Below are 19736 nucleotides of genomic sequence, written 5' to 3'. Positions count from 1 at the left end.
TTTATTATACCGCATCAGTTGTTTTTCTTACTAACTTACTACAGTCTATAACAAACACTACACTATCTTGTGCCTATCTTAAATGTTCAACTTAAGAGACCGCATTTCAAATATTGTAAACGACTTACTGTTTGCGGGCTCGAAATTTCACGATTTAAGTCAAAGTTGAAGTTTTGGAATAATTCGCGGGTTCTAATTTTTGCGACGCCGTGGGATCTCAATCTAGATACCAATGTGTTTACATCTTACGGGAATTGTTCGCGGGACCTACTTTTCTCGAATTGTAGGGGATTTGCGAAAATTAGGTCCTCGCGAATTTGAGGCCGTTTACAGTAGGTAGTTTTGGTGGTATCTTGGTAACTTGAAAATTAATTTTGACTAGAGCAGAACCTTTTGCTGTCGCGGGCCGAATCGCCGCAAAGCGGAGACGGAGCGAGCCGGACGAAAAAACAAAGGATGGGGAGACGTTGTTTAAAGAAATAAAAGTTAAAACAAATATTAGAGACGTTTACGCTTCTCTGTAATGCGAAATTAAAGCGTAGCTCTTGAAGTTTGAAAGTAAACATTAGACCGAAGTCTTTCTGCTTGGCGGACTTATAATTAAAATAAGACGACCAACCGGTCCCTAAATCAGGGGCCCAACGTTTCAAAGCCTGTTCGGCTTCTTCAGAAGTTGTTCATAGGTGACGTGACACGAAATCATGTGACGCCATTTTCATCGTTAAATTTAGCGGCGAAACTTAATTGATGTTGAGGTCACGTGGCGTCACTTTTTCAGCTAAATATAGCTGGAAACCTGTGAAGTCATGTGACGTCACAGGCCACGGCTTTACGAGAGGCGGCTTCACAAAATCCGGAGCAACTAGCCAAACACTTCACGCTGAAACAAACACCGCGCGCGTTGCATTATGGGGCTCCCACCGTACACTCCTCGTCCTCCCTGGCCTACCCCCCCCCCCCCCCCCCCCCCCAAGAAAAAATCATATATATATATATTCCTCTGTCGAATTCTCGACCACGGTACATGACAATATTAACATACCTCAAGAGCTTATTATTAAAATAAAACGACCAACCAATCCCTAAATCAGGGGCCCAAAGTTTCGAAGCCTGTTCGGCTTCTTCTGGGACGATTATTAAGTTTCGCCACTAAATTTAGCGTCGAAAATAGTTTCACATGACTTTATATCACGGCACCTATGAACCAATTCAGTTTTCCCACTGGATTTAGCGGGAAAATTTACGTCACGTGACCTCAGCACCAATTCAGTTTCACCGCTAAATTTAGCGGGAAGACTGACGCCATGTGACCTCAACACCAATTCAATTCCCCGCTAAATTTAGCCGTGAAACTGAATTTGTGTTGAGGTCATGCGACGTCAGTTTTGTAGCTAAATTTAGCGGGGAAATTGAATGTGCGGTGTTGCATTATGGGACATTAGAGACCTACACACCAATTCAGTTTCGTAGCTAAATTTAACGGGGAATTGAGTTGGTGTATAGGTCTGTAACGTCCCATAATGCAACGCGCGCAGTTACGCCGACGGCGACGCCGATACCGCTATACGCAGAAACAGGCGCCCAAGAGCTGTGCATTAAAAAATGAAGAGTTTACAACTTCCCCTAATGCCGAATTAGAGCGCAGCTCTTGAGGAGCAGGAAGGGAGAGACAGAGAGAAAGGTATGCCCCGCCTCCTCCTCCTCCTCACCTCCTCTTCCCTCTCCCCTCCCCCACCATCTTCCTCTTCTCATTCTCCTCCCCCTCCTCCTCTCTCCCTCCCGCTCCCTCGTGATGTCAATCGTGACCCACGTGACGTTACTCGTGAAGGCCTCGTGAAGGTCGCTAGTCGCGACCTTCACTGCGAAGGTCGTGACTTTTCTCGTGACCTTCCCGAGTGACCTTTGTGTCGTCACATGTGACGTCAATATGGGAAACGTCCCATAATGCAACGCGCGGTTACGAGTGACGTCGCTTATGACCCTAGTGACGTCACTCGCATAATGCAACGCGCGGTTACGCTGACGCCGCTCAAGCCGGAAATGGACGCCTAAGAGTGGCGCTCTAAAAAGCTGTCACACACTATTTGTGATGTCCAAAGATGTTACCATGATTCAGGCACGGGTAACATAAGATCGCTCGATTCCCATCTCGGTAAGATTTTGTGTGTTCGAAATAACTTGCCAAGGTGGAAAAATTTGCATAACTCTTAACCGAGACGGTCGGAAGCCATCTTTGCGGTGCTCTCTTGTCATTCGCAAGAACCACGATTGACTTCTGAGTCTCCATATTGAACAACTACGTTCACAAATACATACGTCCTGTAGCGAACACTTCTTTCGAGGCCGTTTTATGATTTCGTAGATTTTAAAACTTTAGTTCAGGGAGGCCAGCTCACAACTTAACGAAGTCGTTCCATTTTTCAGCTTATTCCCTGTTTGGGCATCAGCTCATCAGCGAATCCTATCTGGCAGAATGTGTTGAACTTATTTAATTAAAGGGATGGTTCAACGAAATTTGAAATATACCCGTCGGGTTCAGAAATAGGATAAGTATGATTTACAATCTCTAGAAATTACAATCGCGCGTTTGTATTTTCACCCTGATGGCTGTATTTCTCGTTATAAACGACCCACTCTGGTAAGCGCTCGGAGAGCAGCCAGCCGAAAGCACGTCACATCCGGCGCAATCGTGACGTACATTGTGTCGGGATGAGCAAAGCTGCGGCAAGGCTGACGTCGTCAGGATGCCCTAGCCGTTCCAGCCACAGAAGCGGTCAAAGCACGCCAGCGATCGGGCCACGGCAAGTGCCGGGTTAATCTTCTATAATAGTGTAGAGGGAGAATAGCGAAGTCTGAGACACACAAAAGAGAGTCCTGGTGAGAGGCCAGTTTCTCCTTCCCCTTTTCTCTTATGCTGACAGGAGAGCTGTTGCGATGACGTGAGGAGACAGTCATCGTCACTTCCAGTCAAGCTTTTTAGACGGGCATTGCAATAGAGGCTTCAACGACATTCACCATGTGCTCTTTGCTATTTGTTTACTTCATTATAAAATTCATCTTCGTGTCTTTTTTTACAAGATATTGGCGTGTCCGATATGATACTGCTAATTTGAGCATATATAGACTAAAAAATAAGCGCCAACATTTCGTTGTAGTATCCCTTCAATGCGGCCGGTTATGACGGGTTGGCAACCAACCATAACTCTTGTCATTGCGTTTGAGTAGCGGGAAAAGGGGTGAGCGAATAGTTTTGATAATGGGCTGGGGGCCGCTTAATATTGCTCAGCGGGACGCCAGTTGCTGACCCTAGACCCGCCTTGCTAGACGCATAGAGTTATTACAATAAACGCTAGAGGTGCAGGTGGCGCTAGTGTGCTGTGGAATTTTGAAGCAGACAGCAAGCAGTCTAAATACGACTTCTGGTAATGCATCCCTATGGGAAAACGCAAATGCGTTTTCTCTTCGCGCTTGATTATAAGAGCAAATATTGCTTAGTGGTTTGAGAGAATAAAAAGATTGGAACGTTTTACAATCGGATGTACAAAAGTATGCGTCAGTTAGAGCGTTTTTCTTTAGAATTTAGGCGTCGAACACTGCGCTCCAATAGCCCAATCCAGATGTAAAATAGGTGTTGGCGTTGCAGACGGCTATTATAGGGCACGTATTTACTGATACAGTCAATGCTATAAAGCACGCAGAGTAAATCAGCTTGACAATATACCAAAAGGATGCTAATATATGCCATGCCAAACAATAACAAAAGACGACAAGAACGAAGCATGGAGTTATGGAACGAAGAACACTTACTGGATTATTAACAGACTTTTCATGAATAATCGAAATAAAGCTGTAACCGAGTGTTGCTGTTCTGAAATAAATACGATTGTTGTTTTTTTGCTTGAATTCATACCTTTTATTGACATATAATGCTGTGCAAAATTGACCTGGGCCTCAATTTCTGCTAATTTAAACATCGCTCAGTAATAAAAAAATATTAAATAAATTAATTTCACTTTTGCAATGTGAATAAAGCTACGTAGTACCCGTTACGAGTAAAGAAACTACGGTGATTCCTATTGATCCCTGGCGAAGAAAAAAGTAGCACGTACGTTTTCCCATAGGAATACACAGGAAGGCTGGAAAAGTAGACTGCATGCTGTGTGCTTCAATTCGCAACCGGAAGTCCCGTAGGCACTAGCGCCAGCTGAGCCTCTAGCGTTTGTTGTAATAACTCTATGGCTAGAAAAGTGTCTCAACTGAGACTATGTCTAGGTGAAAGAAAGCATTGCAAAAGGCATGGGGCGCGCGAGCGTCTTGAGATGCGGTTCGAGCCCCGCTCACGCCGTGCGCCGGCTTCAACAGTGCTTTCTTTCCCCCAGTGTCTGCTGAGATGCTGTTTCTAGCAAGCCGCTGCTGGTCTAGAGTATTTGCTACTCTGTCTTGCTTACTTTTCTGACAGTCTTGTACTCAGTATCTCAAAGACTTTTTCAACTACTGGAGACATTTGTCGCCGGAACAATGTACGAAACAAGGATCGTCAGATTCCAGGCCAAACCCCCTCTATGTGTTCTCTTGTCCGCTCCCCCCCCCCCCCCTTCCCCAATCTGTTTTTGAATGACACGTCGCGCATGAAGCTAGCAAAGCGCTGTTGAAGTCACCAGGATCTTACACCATAGCCCCACTTTTGTCTAAAGTTAGAGTGGCTCCAACAGCAGCGAATTGTGACGCCAACGCTCGGTATGGTCACAAGGAGCCATTTTCGGAAATCATCGGTTCAGGAGGTTTTGCTATGAAAATGCGTGAGAGCGTTTTCAAGAAAGCACAGGCACTTCCGTGGCCAAGGAAGCTAGACCCTGCTGGCTTTGTATAGCTGGAGTGACCTAGTCAGGGCTTCCCCAAAGTCCATTGTGTGCCTAATATGGCTTAACTTTTGCTCCCAAGCTCTTTCAAGAGCATTGGTTTCATCTCCTTCCAAATGAACGCATTGGTTCATCCCCAGAATCCTCGAACCCAGTTTTCCGTCAGGTGGTGGACTTTGATTCTGGAATCTTGACTTTGGGGCGTCAGAAATGGTTTGAGCTGGTTCGAAATGAGGGCAGCAAGGGAACTAACTGGGTTTGGAAGCGGTTTCGCTGACACTCCATTGTGTTACGTGTTTTTTCCTTTTGACCCTCCTAATATCTCAACAGTTTGAAAGTACAGGTGCTCCTCTTCGTACCCGGCTTGGGGACAAACTACTTTCTCTTGGTTGTTGATCGGCTACAGGGGCTGCTGTCCTCGGATCAATGTTTCTCCTGAACATGCAAGATTGCCATTCCCTCGCGTACTCATGAACAAATCTGGCTGCCTGATCAACATCTATGATTGGCTGTTAGGAATATGCAATGCCGGACTACGTGTCAAGTCCCCGAATTGCGGCAAGGCATATGATCAACTTCTTCCGGACTACGCCATGAGCAGAGCCTGCCGCCGAACTAAAGCATAGGATGTGCCGTGTCCACAATACGGGAGTCCCTTTTGCTCTTAAAATGTTTTCTTATGCTGCATATCCCAAATTATTTCGAAGTAAACTTTCAGCACAGCATCCAAGGCGCTTCTTGGAAGTCATAAGATCACAACAAACTATATTTTTTGAGAAGTCATAAAACATAGGCACCCTCTTTGACTGTTTTATCCTTAATATTACCAGCTTGCAACATATACTTTTCAAGTATCTTCAAAAGTAATTCAATTATCTTTTTTTAAAGTATTGGTCCTTACTCAAGATAGTCCGTAGGAAAAGTAACTTGAAATCTACTTCAAATACATTTTAAAATATGTATTTAGTATATCATCTGAAATACTTTGATTGAGTCTTGGGCATTGGCAGGTTAAGAATGCGGGACAAGCTCCCCTCACAAAGCCCTTCACTCATTCCGCTTCACCAGAGCGAACGCTGGAAAAAAGATGACACGTCCCCGAAAACAAAAACACCACCAACAACAACATTACACTGCTTCCTTTACCCCAAAAAGATTGATTGCAAATTGCTAGGCCATTGTGTAGCATACGTTCTAGCATCATCAACTTTTAGCGATAGTCTGAGTTTCCAGACGCCAGTCGCCCACGTTCACTGCACTCTTCATCGGATAGTTTAGCGCGTACCATGTGTACACCTGATAGTTTTTTCTATAATCATACGATACTACCTCTTTGGGAAAGTTAGGGATTTCGTGAAGCCCAGATTAAAGTATGACCGCGAGGCTGCACACTGATTGGTTGACGGTTGGGAAAGGAGGAGTCTAGTGACCGACGCTGATTAGTTAAAGGGTAGGTTACGTTACCAGAGTAGGCGAGGAGCTGGGAGTTTGACCAGCTCTGCGCACTGAGGGAGAGGAGCTCGAGAGTGTGAAAGGCTCTGGAAGATCGCCAGGTTTAGCATTTCGATTACCGGTAGTATCGTATCATTCTAGGAAAACCGCTATTTTCTCAATGAAAATGTACGAATATCACTTATAGCTTTTCAACCAGGTAACGCTAACTTCTGAAAATTTGGTACCTTGTGCGGCCGCTAGCGCTATACTTTGGGCAGGAAGTGAAAGTTCGACGACGCAGAGTTTATTTTTGCGGTGAAAAAATAAATCTTTACATGTTTTGCGGGGACACCCTGCACTTTTGCTTGGTTTGGCGGCGTGTACCGGCAAACCAGGAGACATTTTTAATGGCCTTCCATAAAACATTATCCAACTATCACAGCTGTATTCTTGCTGCAAACGTCGAAAGAAAATTACGGCGCGTTGCAATTAAAACGCTGGGCTACCCACATGCCTGTGTTGTTACCACGGTGGAAGAAACATTTAGGTGAGGACTCTGTCCGACGCGGTTACCGCATTATGTTCGGCGCACCGAGCGCTTCACTAGCACGAGGATAGGTGGCGCTCAAGCATACATGAGTAAATTACTTTCAAAATATAATTTAATTACAATTTCAATTACTTTGCTTCAAAATTAGTTTAACTACAATTACAATTACTACTACGTGAAAAGTAAATAATTACAATTACAAATTACTTTTAAAAAGTAATGCAATCCCTTTACAAATACTTATTTCTGAGAGCAACCCGACTTGGGCCATATAACTTTAAACGAGTTGTATATAACGCAACGTACTTGTTCATTCCTTGCTTCAATGTTTGAGGACGCTTAAGCATCGCTGCATAAATGCCACGTATTGTACAGTCTCCGGCGATATGAAAGACCCACTGGGAGCGCGTGGCCGAGGCAGTGGCTGGCGGGGGCGCTACGAGCGCTCCGGGCAATTCTATTCTGCTTTGAGGGGAGGACGCTCACTCGGGGCTCAGCACAAACTGATAAGCGCACGCTTTAGCTGAGCCCCGAGTGAGCGTCCTCCCCTCGAAGCAGAACGGAACTGCCCGGAGCGCTCGCAGCGCCCCCGCCAGCCACCGCCTCGGCCACGCGCTCCCAGTGGGTCTTTCATATCGCCGGAGACTGTACTTTCCTTTTATGAATTTTGTTCAATTTATGATGGAGCTTCACAGTTTGAGGCAATGAAGCTACGGTCTTATATTTTTTTATAAATAATAATAATAAATTAGTTCATATGCTGGAAGACGCCAGACCGCTAAAGAAAAAATTGGATTGACACAGTTTTGGTAGCACGGCAAATAAAGAAGCGAATAAAATATATGAATATTCTACAAGTGGTAATACAAAACTAAAATCTACACGTGCTAATACCGACCGCATTCACATACAAACATCATAGTATTGCAAATTATTTACATTCAGTTGAAATTGTAATGGATCAGAAATATATAAGAACCAAATCGGAGCTCCCGAATTATTGGGAACAACATCCCAGGTGCGAGGTCAGTCTTCAGAATGCTTATGCAAAAAATATATGCAGTAAAACCAACAGGAAATAAGCTTGAAAATAATACGAAGATACAAATATGCAACAGTACTGGAAAGTGAACGTAAAAAACTGGCAAAAGAAACTTTGTAAACAATTTAAATTTTCTAGCTCATCTGAAAGCTGAAGCTCGATTTTCTTTTCCTTTCAATATTTTGGTATGTTTACGCTATTGTTTTCTGCTTGCACAGCAGACGGCGCAACACGGCGCCGTTGAGGTAGGCTCTAACGAGGATTGTCTCAGCCCGCAGTGTAAGCTACAAAAGAACAAACAATGCGACACTATTTATGTTGTGCATGTGTGTCAGTGCGTGGCTTTGTGCGAGTGTTTCGCCGAGAGGGCTAGGCCGCTTGTGCGAGCGCTGAGGCTTTCAAACAGATTCCGTCAGCGGGGCGAAGTTTTGGAAAAGTAATTGTAATTGTGCCTGAAATTTTACAATTACTGACGCTAGAATATAATTAAATTACAAATACAATTCCTTTTGGTCGAAAGTAATTAAATATAATTACAAATTACTAAGAAAAGTAATTCAATTACTGTAATTGAATTACTACCAAAGTATGCGCTCAAGTATGGGGTCCCTGCTAAACCGACCGCTTTGGTTGTTTCTCCCCAGCGGTGGTCCGACATTCCCTTCCTCGCCGCTTCTTGTTGTACCCACATTAGAAGAAACACATTCAGGTTATGACTCACTGTCCGACGCGGCGGCCACATTATGTTAGGTGCACCGAGCGCGCTTCGCTCGCACGGGGATAGATGGCGCCCAAATATGGGATTCGTCCCAAACCGACCGCTCCGGTTGTTTCTCCCAGCGGGGCTGCAGCATTCCCTCGCTCAGCGCTTCTTGCTGTACCTCACCGCCGCCATGCCGCCACCAAGTCGTCAGAGCCCGTATATCTGTGTTCTCTTCCTTCTTCCTCTTCTTGCTCGGATTAAGGCTCACCTTCGTGCACGGTGGTGGCACCTGTGATCGACGCAGCACCAAAGCAAAACACGAAGCCAGCCACCGGTCGCACGCCACCACCACACCACCACACCGCGAAAAAGGCGAGCACGCTATGTCCCCGACACCGGGGCCGCCGAGGAGGGACCTCGTACCTCAGCGCCCTCCACGGCGGTGCTGAACTAACTACGCCTGGCTCGACGCTAGTTTTGAACACGATCTGGTCGTTCGCTCCTTGCTGGAAGAGTGGCCAGAGTCATCACCTAAATGTTTCTTCCACCGAGGTTTTTTACTGACTGACGATACCTTGACCTGTTGGCGCCACCACAAATGGTGGACGGATGCGTGTGTTAGAACTATGTAAAGTATGCATGCGCATAGGCAACCCTGGAAAAGGCCCACTCTGAGAAAATACACACAAAATAGAAAGGCACTGGAATGTTTGAGCTGAAGATGGCGTTGGCCGAATAATTATAATGCTCATTGGTATGATCATTCAGGTGCAAGCCGCGTGTCACTACCGGAAACATCAGCAAAACTTTGCATCAAAACAAACTAAAAAAAATAAGATGGGTAAATTATTGTTTCCATATTGTGTAATATTTTCTGCCCTAGCTCGATATGACTAATTTGACAGAACGTGCTAGTTTACAGCCCCCGCAGTACATAACGAGTGCGTTCGATAACATATGTTAGGAGTAACTGGACGTTGATCGGCTCCTTCCACTGGCTACTAAGTTCGAGATACTATACGAAACCTTGAAAAAGGTAGTACGATGTACCCGAACAACCTTAAATACTTTGAATAGATTTTTTGTTTAAATCATAGGATCAGAAGAAAATAACAACGACTGTTTTACGTTGGTTAAGGATACAAGTGTTGAGTGGTTGGCTTTTTTTAAACATGCGTGTGAATCACTTCGGGTATTTTGTATTTTAGCACTGAGCTACATAGTAGAAGCGATATTTGCCGATGCTATTTGAGTACTCCAATATTCTTTTTATATTATTGTAATTAGGTTCAATTTCGGACACCCTTGAATTTGTGAGTTGTATATCAAGAAACTGGTTTCTTTCCATAGATTGAGCACAATGAACGAAAAAAACAAATAAGGAAGAGGAAAGGGGAATGCATGGGTGAGCTATAAATACTAAATTATGTCGTAACTCTACTCTATATATATATATAGAGTAGAGTTACGATATATATATATATATATATATATATATATAACTGAGAAGAAAAACCCTTAGTGAAAACAGCAACAACGGACGATTTAATCTTCGACGTTTCGGCCGGAGTCCGGCCTTCGTCAGGAAGATAATATATATATATATACTGAATTTAAATGCAGTCTTAAAAATCCAGATTTTGATTGCAATAAATACAGTTTGCAAGATTATATTGTATCTATCTCCCCTGTTATGTTAGATATTTAACCAAGCTTCACTATACGTGTATTACGCGGTTTCTGAAAGCAGCGAGTCGCTCATAATCGCTACCCACTAGATTAACAAAACAATCAGACAAAGGCTCGCATATATGTCAATAACACCTCGTTCACTACGTGCTCTACGCTTGAGCATCACCTACAGGTTACAAACTAGCATGCTCGAGAAACAAGAATGCAGGCGCACTGGTTTAATAGGTCGTAAACAAGGGGGAATGGAAACAGAGGAAACAACCGTAAACACAAATCTTCATGATAAATGTTTGCGATTGATCCCTTACCCCTCACTCTCCGAGGCGAAAATTGTCTACGTTTCGTTGTGGTTGTTTTTCAGAAGAAAATAATCGACGTTTTCCACGCAAGCGAGAGGATAAGTCCGTAAAAACAAATGTTATATTATGGTTTTCTCAAGACAGTCGATGTGGCGTGTTGTCCCATTTCACCCCATTCGAGAACATCCTCGCACGGCGGCGTAATATTTGGCGAAGCTGCCACCCGGACGTCGTTGAAGGCGACGAAAAAAAGACTTCAACGAGGTCCTTCATCACCAGGCACGTCCGAACTGTCAGAAGCAATTCAGTCTCGCGCTGGAACGGACCGACCGAAGCAGTACCAGAGGCCTACGCCGGAGGCAAACGGGTCTCCCTCTTTCTTTCGCTCCTTCTCCAACCTTCTTTCACTCCTTTCACACGGCGTTGCTCAAAGGGTTAATACGGCGAAAGGAGGAAGAGAGCGGAGAGAAATGGAAGATGGAACTCGGAACGATGTCGGGAGGAAGGAAGAATCATCAGGTCTAGAATGTCGGCAGTATGGAACCAGGTCCCCCCGTCGGCGGCCTGCAGCAATCGATGAACCACGGAGAACGGCGGCAAAGTCGAGAGAAAAAAAAACATAAACACCGAGACACGTAAAATTGCGCGGGACTCTGGAAAGAATGAGTTGAAGTTGGAGGATGGGGCAGGGTAAGAAGGGGGGAGAGAGAGAGAGAGTTGATTTAGAAAGTTCATGCCGCTTTCTCTCCACCCCCGCCGTTTTCTTTTTCATTTGTTTTTTGTTCCTGAGTCGTCCTTCCTTCATTGTTTCCCTCCCTCCCCTCGTTGAACGCAAACCTTTTTCCGGGGAAAGGGGGGGGGGGCACTATATTTGGAGGAAGGTTGGAATGCCGTCGCCTTGCCTGGACCTCTTCTTTCATCAGCGTCAGGCCGTGGACGACCTCCCCGTCGGAGCGCCGAAGATTAATTCCGAGGATATAGACCACGAGCAATAGAAGAGAGGGAGGAGGAGAGAGGTATGAGGGGGATGCGAGGCCAGTCGGGGGCTCGCGAAATATTGAGCACTCGCATAAAGGGAGTCCAGACAAAATAATTAAAAAAAGAAAAGTCCGCTGTCGTTAATATCGGCGCTTTCAGCGTGCTCGCCGCGGTGGCCGCGCGACAGGCTCCCAAGGCGTGCTGACAAATTTGATTAAACTTAAGATTTTTTTTTCTCTACTAATGGCTGAACTAGGAATTGCGCGAAGGTTTCGAATGAGTTCATTGTTCTTTTTGTTATCCATTGCAACTGTGTTATTGTGTATGTTTGGAAAACGCAAAGTTCGTCCGCCTTGATGGTCGTCAGGTATGCCAGGTACAGTGCTGATACACGACCACAGGCCCGAACGGAAAGCGGGGGGGGGGGGGGGGGGGGGGGGGATTGGGCTCCCGACTCCTGGATTCTACAGTGCGAGCTTTCTTTGTAAAATATTATCAACAACATCCCCGTCATCAACACTTCACCAAGTGGTAACGACCATCCTTTCTTTATAGTGTTAAGTATTAGAATGTTTCTAAAAGTTATCCCGCGCTTACCTCACTTTCGCACACACACAATGAATCCCTGATCTGCCTCAATAGCTTGAAAAAAAATGACGAAAAAGTCGAGGAATATAAGGGCCCTGCCTACTGTGCCACAGAGGAATGTAAACAGCCTTCTCCCTCGTTTTCCCGAACTTCGTCGTCGCCTTCTTGAGTATAAAACAGATGCTCTCGCCTTGCCAGTGACCTACTTATCTGAAGGCCTCCACCGACTCTCCCCACAAGTGAAATACGCCATACAGTTCACCCATGGTGCGAAATCTCACGCATCATTGTGTATTAGAGAATATATCTACCAGAAAGAAATATACCTGAACGACTTGAATTCTACATCTGAAGAGCACGTAGCAGCAAAATTACGCATGACTAATCATGACGTTACTATTGTTTCGACTTTTATTCGAGCGAATCAACCATGGAATTCTGACACAATTCGAAAAATTTGTGCGAGTTGTCCGGTGCTCATAATTTGCTGTGGCAACGTGCACCACTCTACACGAGGGCAGTGACAGCATTACCAACCGTGGCATTACACCTCTAGATGTCAAAACTGATCTGGAACTCCACTGCTTAAACTCTGGAGTCGCAACACTAGTCCACCCTAATCTCATGAAAACAAGCGTTCTAGATCTAACGTTTGTATCACGTGATATTAGGATGGTCTGGGACGTGGAACCTAGCACGTTCATATATGCATCTGACTTCCGGCTGCAGCATCGCACCAAAACACCGGGAATACAGCTCTACTAACTGGGATCTGGACCAACAAATACTACCAAACCTTCTCAGTAACCATGATTCGGGCGCTCTCTCAGTCGAAGATTACGTATAAACGAAACTGGAACTACTCTCAATCTACCAGAGCCAAAAGCAGTCAATCTGTACGTGAGGTAGCAGTAGCACAAGACTACCAACCCTTTACCTATCTTTCGATTTAAAACGCCACCCATTTCTCTTTTTGGGGAGGTGTTCGTGTGACCGGGAGGGTGGCCGGGGGGGGGGGGGGAGGGGGGTAAGGGAGGTGGCCACGAGGCGTACTAACACGCGAAGAGCCGCAGCTTGGCCACCCCTGAGCTAGACTCTCTCGGGGTACCGTCATATAGAATCCTCATTGATACCATTTTGTTTTCACGTGATGATTTTTAATGTGGCACAAACATGAAGCTGTTCGTCGATCACCTCAACTACCCAGAAAACGTCCCTTCCTTGTCCCCTCCAAACGAGCAGGATGACCACCTCCAAATTGCAAGAGAAATTCCAGATCTCAACGACGTGTTCACGGTGCGGACATTGGGTCTCCGACATGGCAAATGACGCAATCCAATCTTATTCTGCCATTATTCACATTTATACAGAGCAAAAAAAAATAAAAAAAGACATATCTATCACATTGACATCTTGGAAACCCTAAAATGGGAAACGATAAAAAAAAAAAAAGAACGGACGAACACTGTTTACAATATCTATCACACCTGTTTGCATCGCACCTGAAAATGGCCAGTTTTCCAACGCCCGATTGAGTCGCTACTCTGCAGTGTTGCGGAGTTGCCACTCCGGAGTTGGAATGATTCCGTAATACTTTCGCTACCCCAGAATGGAATGGGAATGGAATGGCGGCAGGACTGGGGGGAGTGGAACGGGTATGGAATCATATACATTTTGCAATGAATGCTGGGAATGAAATAGGCTCGGTTCTTATGCGAGGTGTGTCGATTTCCATCTAGTGTCTACCGCCTGATTGCGCAATTTTCTTTCCCGTTTTAAGTGGCTCTTGAAACAGCGTCACTGGACTGAAGGTGACTGAAGGATTCATTGTTTCACTGACTTATGCTCTTTCGAAGATGACGCTGCCGCTTCCTCAGGGAAGCAACCAAACGGTAGACAGAGAAGGTGTCGTCCCTGGCGCCGCGAGATGCGACAAAGCGGCTGTTGTAATCAGGCTCGATTAGCATCCAGCTAGGGTATCGAACCGAACATGAACCGAGCACCCGAGCATAGCCGCTATTTTTAACTGAACCGGAAGAAAACTATAACCGAAATCAAACATTCGATATGGAACCCGAACCGTAAGAGAACCGTAATCTTATGTGGCTATTACCAGTTCATTGGAAAAGAATCGGCGTAGTAAAATGTGAGCCGCACCGTCTTCCGGGTGGCGGTAAGAAGTAAATTAAATATTCGCGAATGCTCGGTGGCTCAGTTTTGATTAAACAAACGGCTGGGACGACATGGAGACAGCTTCGTTCTAATGAAACAAATAAGTTTAGTTCTTCACATAAATGTGCAGCTCGAAATGGCGTTGGTGAGTCGTCGTGGTTTCGTACACATATATACTCTGTTTCCGCTTACGATGGACCGTAAAGGACGCTGCGAGGCACCGGATCCAATTTATAGATCGGAGGGCGTCACATGCCCCCCGGTTGGGTGAAGCGATGCGGGTAGTGCGAAGTCACGAGGCAAGCTAAGAACTACGGATTGGCTCGTGTAGCTCATAGCGTTCATCGCGGCATATCGTAAGGTGAATTGAAGTATATGTGACTGTGCCGAGGGGCTAAGAAACTATTCTTTGTGTGTGTGTGCGCGTATGTGTGTTTGTTTGTCTGTGTTTCGTCTCTTTTCTTGTCGCAAAGCAATATTCCTGAAGGAAGGAATAAGCGAACATAATCATCAAAGTAAAAGCAAAAAAGAAATTCGTTAAAGACATTTAAGACTGCTTACGTGTAAGAATTCGAAAGAGATCCTCCACGCAGCGCATTCCTACAAGCAGCGCGCAACGTCTTCCTTTTGCACACGGCGCTCCGCCGGTGTCATCACGTTCCCCCACTGCGCAGGCGCGGCGCCCCCTCCGGCTCCACGGCTTCCGTGACGACGGATCTGCACTGCTGTGCTTTTCTTTGCATTTTATTTCTGAAGCGCGTCCGGTTTGACCTTGAGCGGCTCCGCCGGCTTCCGTGATGAAGCATCTGATATAACGCGTCTCAGCCAATGGAAATTTATTGCCCGTTTCGCTGTTACAGACAACGCCGGCTTCGCTCCATGGTGCGGTCCTTATACTTCTACTCAGACGCTCCGAGTTTCATACTCCGAGCGCAGCAACTAAACGGCGCATGGCGTACAGGAGCGCGACAGACCGAAACTATCGACGAGCCGCTCGAGCTCCTTAAGACTGCACGGTTAGAACGAACCTGGGATTTCGTAGATACGGGTGGCAGGAGCCGAAAGTATTTCGGAGATAAATTAATCAACGCCAGTGTGGAGCGGCAGGGTGTAAAGTAAAAGAGACGGTGACGTTATGAAGCTTCTACGAACGTTTTAACGTTCCCGAACGGTTTGAAGACTCTTTTCAAGCATATATGAGGAAACGTACCTTGGCCTATTTGTTTATTTACTTTGCATGCTGTTTTATTTAAATTTGATGCAACGTTCTTGATCCGGCTTGTCGATGCAAGAAACCCTCAAACTTGTCAGATATTTCGTGGTTCCATTCTGCAGCGTGAGGGAAGCCGTCGATGTACTACGCCGATACCGGCACACCGTCGTTAAATTGATAGCACGCCAATTCATGATGTTTCGGGTTTCCAATCGAAGAACGTGGATTCGCTAGACTAAGCATTCCTAAAAGGGAAGCGGCCTTCGGACTGTCTACTCCTCTCAACATTTTTTTTCTGTCGCTGTGCTGTCGGCACGCTACCGTTCGATAGATGAATTTGTTTTTCAAGTGAGATGCATGAACAAACCTTTCCTGCAATGCTAACTGATGCTTCGGTTTTCTAATCGAAGTATCTTTATTCGCTGCGGCTGGGCTAAGGATTTTGAGAAGGGCAATTCTTTTTGAATGTCTTTTCATCCCGGCAGCTTTTCTGTCGCCGAGCTATCGGCACACTCGTTCGATAGATCGATTCGTTTTCAGGCAATGCGCATGAACAAACCCCTTTCTCAACGCTAACTGATGTTTCAGCTTTTCAATCGAAGTATCTTTATTGGCTGGGCTAAGCAGTATAAAAGGTTCAACGGTCAAAATGTCTCGTCTCGACAACTTTTCTGTCGCTGTGCTATCGGCACGCTACCGTTCGATGGATAGGAATTCACCGGTACATCGGTGCACGAAGCAATATTTACAACGAGGTGCAAACTAATCAACCTCACCCCCAAACAGCCTCTGGATTACCACCTATCTTTGTTCCAAGAAAAATATTCACGAGAAAGCCCCAATCTTTACTGCCCAGATTAAAAACTGGCTGCGCATACACGTCCCATTGTTTGCACCTAAATGGACGAGTGTTTGCTCCAAAATGTCCTCAGTGCAAAGACAGAAGATACGGAGCACGTTATTTTAGGCCCAGAACACGCAAGACTAAGGTATGATCATCAAAAGGCAACCGTGGGAAGTAACATTGACAACCAAAGACACCCAAAGTCTCATTTTGCCAAATGGACAAAGAACGACCAGAATGGAGATTTTCCGGGTAATCGCTTGATTTGTTTGAGGCCGCGAACCTCGCGACTCTAACACTGACTGCCAGGAACCAACCCTACCCCTTCTCCTTCTCTCAACCACCCTTGGTTCACCTTTCCCCAAGCGGAACGAAAAAGATGACTCCGCTTTTGAGAGGCTAAACTCTCGTTCCGCATTGCTCCTCTTTTCTCTTTTATTTTCTATATAAGTTCACTCACTCACTCGTTCACTCTCTTCGCGCGCCAAGCTAAAATCACGCTGAAACCAAAACAGCTTTCGGAAGTGGTCTCGGACCGCCCAGTTGCTCTTCCAAAGTATTGTTTTTGCGAGATTCAGCACAAACCACCCTGAGGTTAGAACCATGACAAGAGAGGCGTCTGACTGTTTTCATTTGCACAAAAAATTCTTCTCGTATCAGGTCAAGCACCTAAGACCAGAATTGATTAAAATAACTTACGGTTCCACCGCCGAAGGCTTGTTTTAACCGGAGGAAACCTTGTCCTGAATCTGATATGATGTGTGCCATGGAAAATATTAATTTTTCTAAATGGTTTTTGAACGCATCAGGAAGTGCGCGCAAACAACGATACAGCCATATGCATGTATTTGTTTTTCCTTCTCCCGTTACAATATTTAACGTGCATCACTACAATTTGATGCACGTACAAGACACTCCTGGTTGGTATGTCGTACTACACTGACAGAATTAAGCCTATAGCGTTAGACCCATCACGAAAATATCGAGGGAAGATTATCATCTCAGACTGTTAGCAATCACAGCGTGCAATATTTTTATCTTGTTTTTACTTCAAAAAGCATCCACTGGAACCTGGATTTGACCCTGACAATATCTCTACCACAACAACCCTGGAGATTAATAACACAGCTCCAATCACTGAGAGGATGAGTACAGGAGGGAATTCTTTCAATTGCCCCGCCTCCTGCTCGAGCTTCCTACCTTTGATCACACTCTGGCGTCTTCTAAGCCTGGCGCGTGCAAGCGCAGTCAAAGCACAGCGGAAGGCAACCAGCGCATGCTGGAGGCCGGACGTCAGAAATAAACTCTCTGCTGTCCTCAACCTGCCGGTGGCTATAAGCGGTATTCACAGGGGCATAAATCAGCTGAGGGATCTGCGTGACGTCGACAGCGGGCGCAATACTCTTCACAGCTTCGTCGTTCGCACCGACGAGGTGCCCGAAGGGGGTAAGAAATTACCACAGACAAATTTAGCGGCACCGTGACCAAAGCGTTATTGCATATACCACCTGTCACGAGCATTCCTCCCTCCCTCCACCGCGGAACGGAGGTCACAGCACCGGATTGCAGACGCCCGACGTTTTCGTCGCTTAATGCGCGCTCCGGGAGGGCATCCCTGAGATTTCTTCCTCGTGCGAATACCGCTCCAAATACTACGCCTTTAAAACAATACAATTGAAAATAAATGTCCTTAAAAAATACCTCGAGGAGGAAGGAATGGTTACAGTCGCACGCATTTGAAGGTACCCTAGCATATGTAGCTCGTAAATTCTAATCTGATTTTCTATGTATACTGCTGAGGGCTGGGAGACGGACAGGCTAGAGACTGGGTTTGGGCTAGATGGATGATGTTGTTTTAATGGGACATGATTAGATGATGGTAGCGTCCGATGTTATCAGTCCCATTCCGTCTCCGCTGCGGATCCTGGTGTAATTGTAAGGTGGTGGCTGTTGGCTTAGGTAAGGTCCAACAGCCACACTCATTGGCCCGGAGGTTTAAGTCACCGCAGCAGCAGCTTCTCTTGATGTTGGAGGCAGAGGAAGGCGAAGACCCGTTCACGTTGGGGACTTCGGCCGATGTTCGGAAGCCTCGGTTCCGGGTCTTAGACAGGGTTTCTGCCAAGCGATGGTATTACGGACCGTCCCTGTAAGTGCGCCGTGATTCGAGTACGGCCTCGTCGGGGTGGAAACATACCAGTACTTCGTTTCAGATTTAAGTCCAGGCACAGCCGACGCTATGAGCTAATGGGACTAATTGAGCAGCGCCAAAAGTGAAACTCGCTGGGCCTTTTCTGTATTCGATTGGTTCGGGGATGACAGAGCACATACCGAAACATACGAACACTATGAGGGCGCGCTTTTGATGCTGTATGATTGGTCGCATCCGCTCGTAGCTTCGGCTACGTCTGGGCTTCCGCCGTATGCACACTGGTGGTGGCGAACGCGGTTGCATGAGGGTTAAATACAATTGCACGCGCGTTTGAGGATGAAAACGAGTGGATTCGAATCGAGGTTGCCATTCGAACGCCAGTGTAAATGCACCGTTAAGGTGAGACGAAATACAAAAATGCCTTGATTTTTATACTTCGCAGGAGAGGTCGTGGCCACGTGCGCCTGCATGAGGCAGCGCCCGTCGCTCTACTTCGTCGGTATGTATGCGGTGCGCAAGAAGCTCCAGGGCCGGGGCATCGGGGTCCGTCTCTGGAAGACCATGACACAGCGATTCGGCGACTGCAACGCGGGCCTCAACGCGGTGCCCAAGCACCTGAGCACGTACCGGGACCGGGCGGGCTTCGGCTTCGTCGAGCCCTGGAACACCCTTGTCTACAACACCGTAACGGTGACGCCCGAGAAGCTGCCGGCGCAGACGGACGACCTTCGCGTGGTGCCGATCGATGAAGAGCTGCGGCCACAGGTGGGAGATCTTCGGGAACTTAGTTCCCTTCCGAACGCGCGACTCTAGAGGCTGTCACTAAAATCAAAAAGCTCAAAGTACAAGTGGAAGAACAAGACCTGTCCCGTCTCGTTCGACCACTTGTCATTTGTTCTTGTCCTTTGCGCTTTTTGGTTTTAGTGATGTTTAATCAACCAACTTGCCCAGCAGTTAATTTATTTATTCTGGAGGTTGGTTCAAACAGTGGCGTTTGAGTGTGACCGAGTGCCTGGTACCCGCTTGTGACCCCTCACGTCAAGAGAACATAATGGCATACTGGCACCATCTGTCAGGTAATCCTGGAACATTTCCGATCATCGTATATATAAAAAGCCGATGTTACCGAATATTTTTTAGCTGGGCTCGCAACGAAGGACTGTGATTGGCACAGAACTACTGCTTGTATCTCGGAGCAATTTCGTTTTGATAT

General features: G+C 46.2%; 1 protein-coding gene across 1 annotated transcript in view; it reads left to right on the top strand.

Moving 5' to 3' along the window:
* Positions 1–19736, top strand: part of LOC115310114 — a 34545-nt gene that overhangs the window by 4939 nt on the left and 9870 nt on the right. Inside the window, exon 3 of the mRNA XM_029968392.4 lies at positions 18966–19288. Within this exon, the coding sequence (XP_029824252.2) occupies positions 18966–19288 (323 nt within the window). The remainder of the gene's footprint in view (positions 1–18965; positions 19289–19736) is intronic.

Source organism: Ixodes scapularis, unplaced genomic scaffold (genome assembly GCF_016920785.2).
Source record: "Ixodes scapularis isolate PalLabHiFi unplaced genomic scaffold, ASM1692078v2 PGA_scaffold5__190_contigs__length_132052651, whole genome shotgun sequence".
NCBI classification, from domain to species: domain Eukaryota; kingdom Metazoa; phylum Arthropoda; class Arachnida; order Ixodida; family Ixodidae; genus Ixodes; species Ixodes scapularis.
The sequence above is the reverse complement of the archived record's forward strand: the minus strand, read 5'-3'. Positions and strand labels throughout refer to the sequence as shown.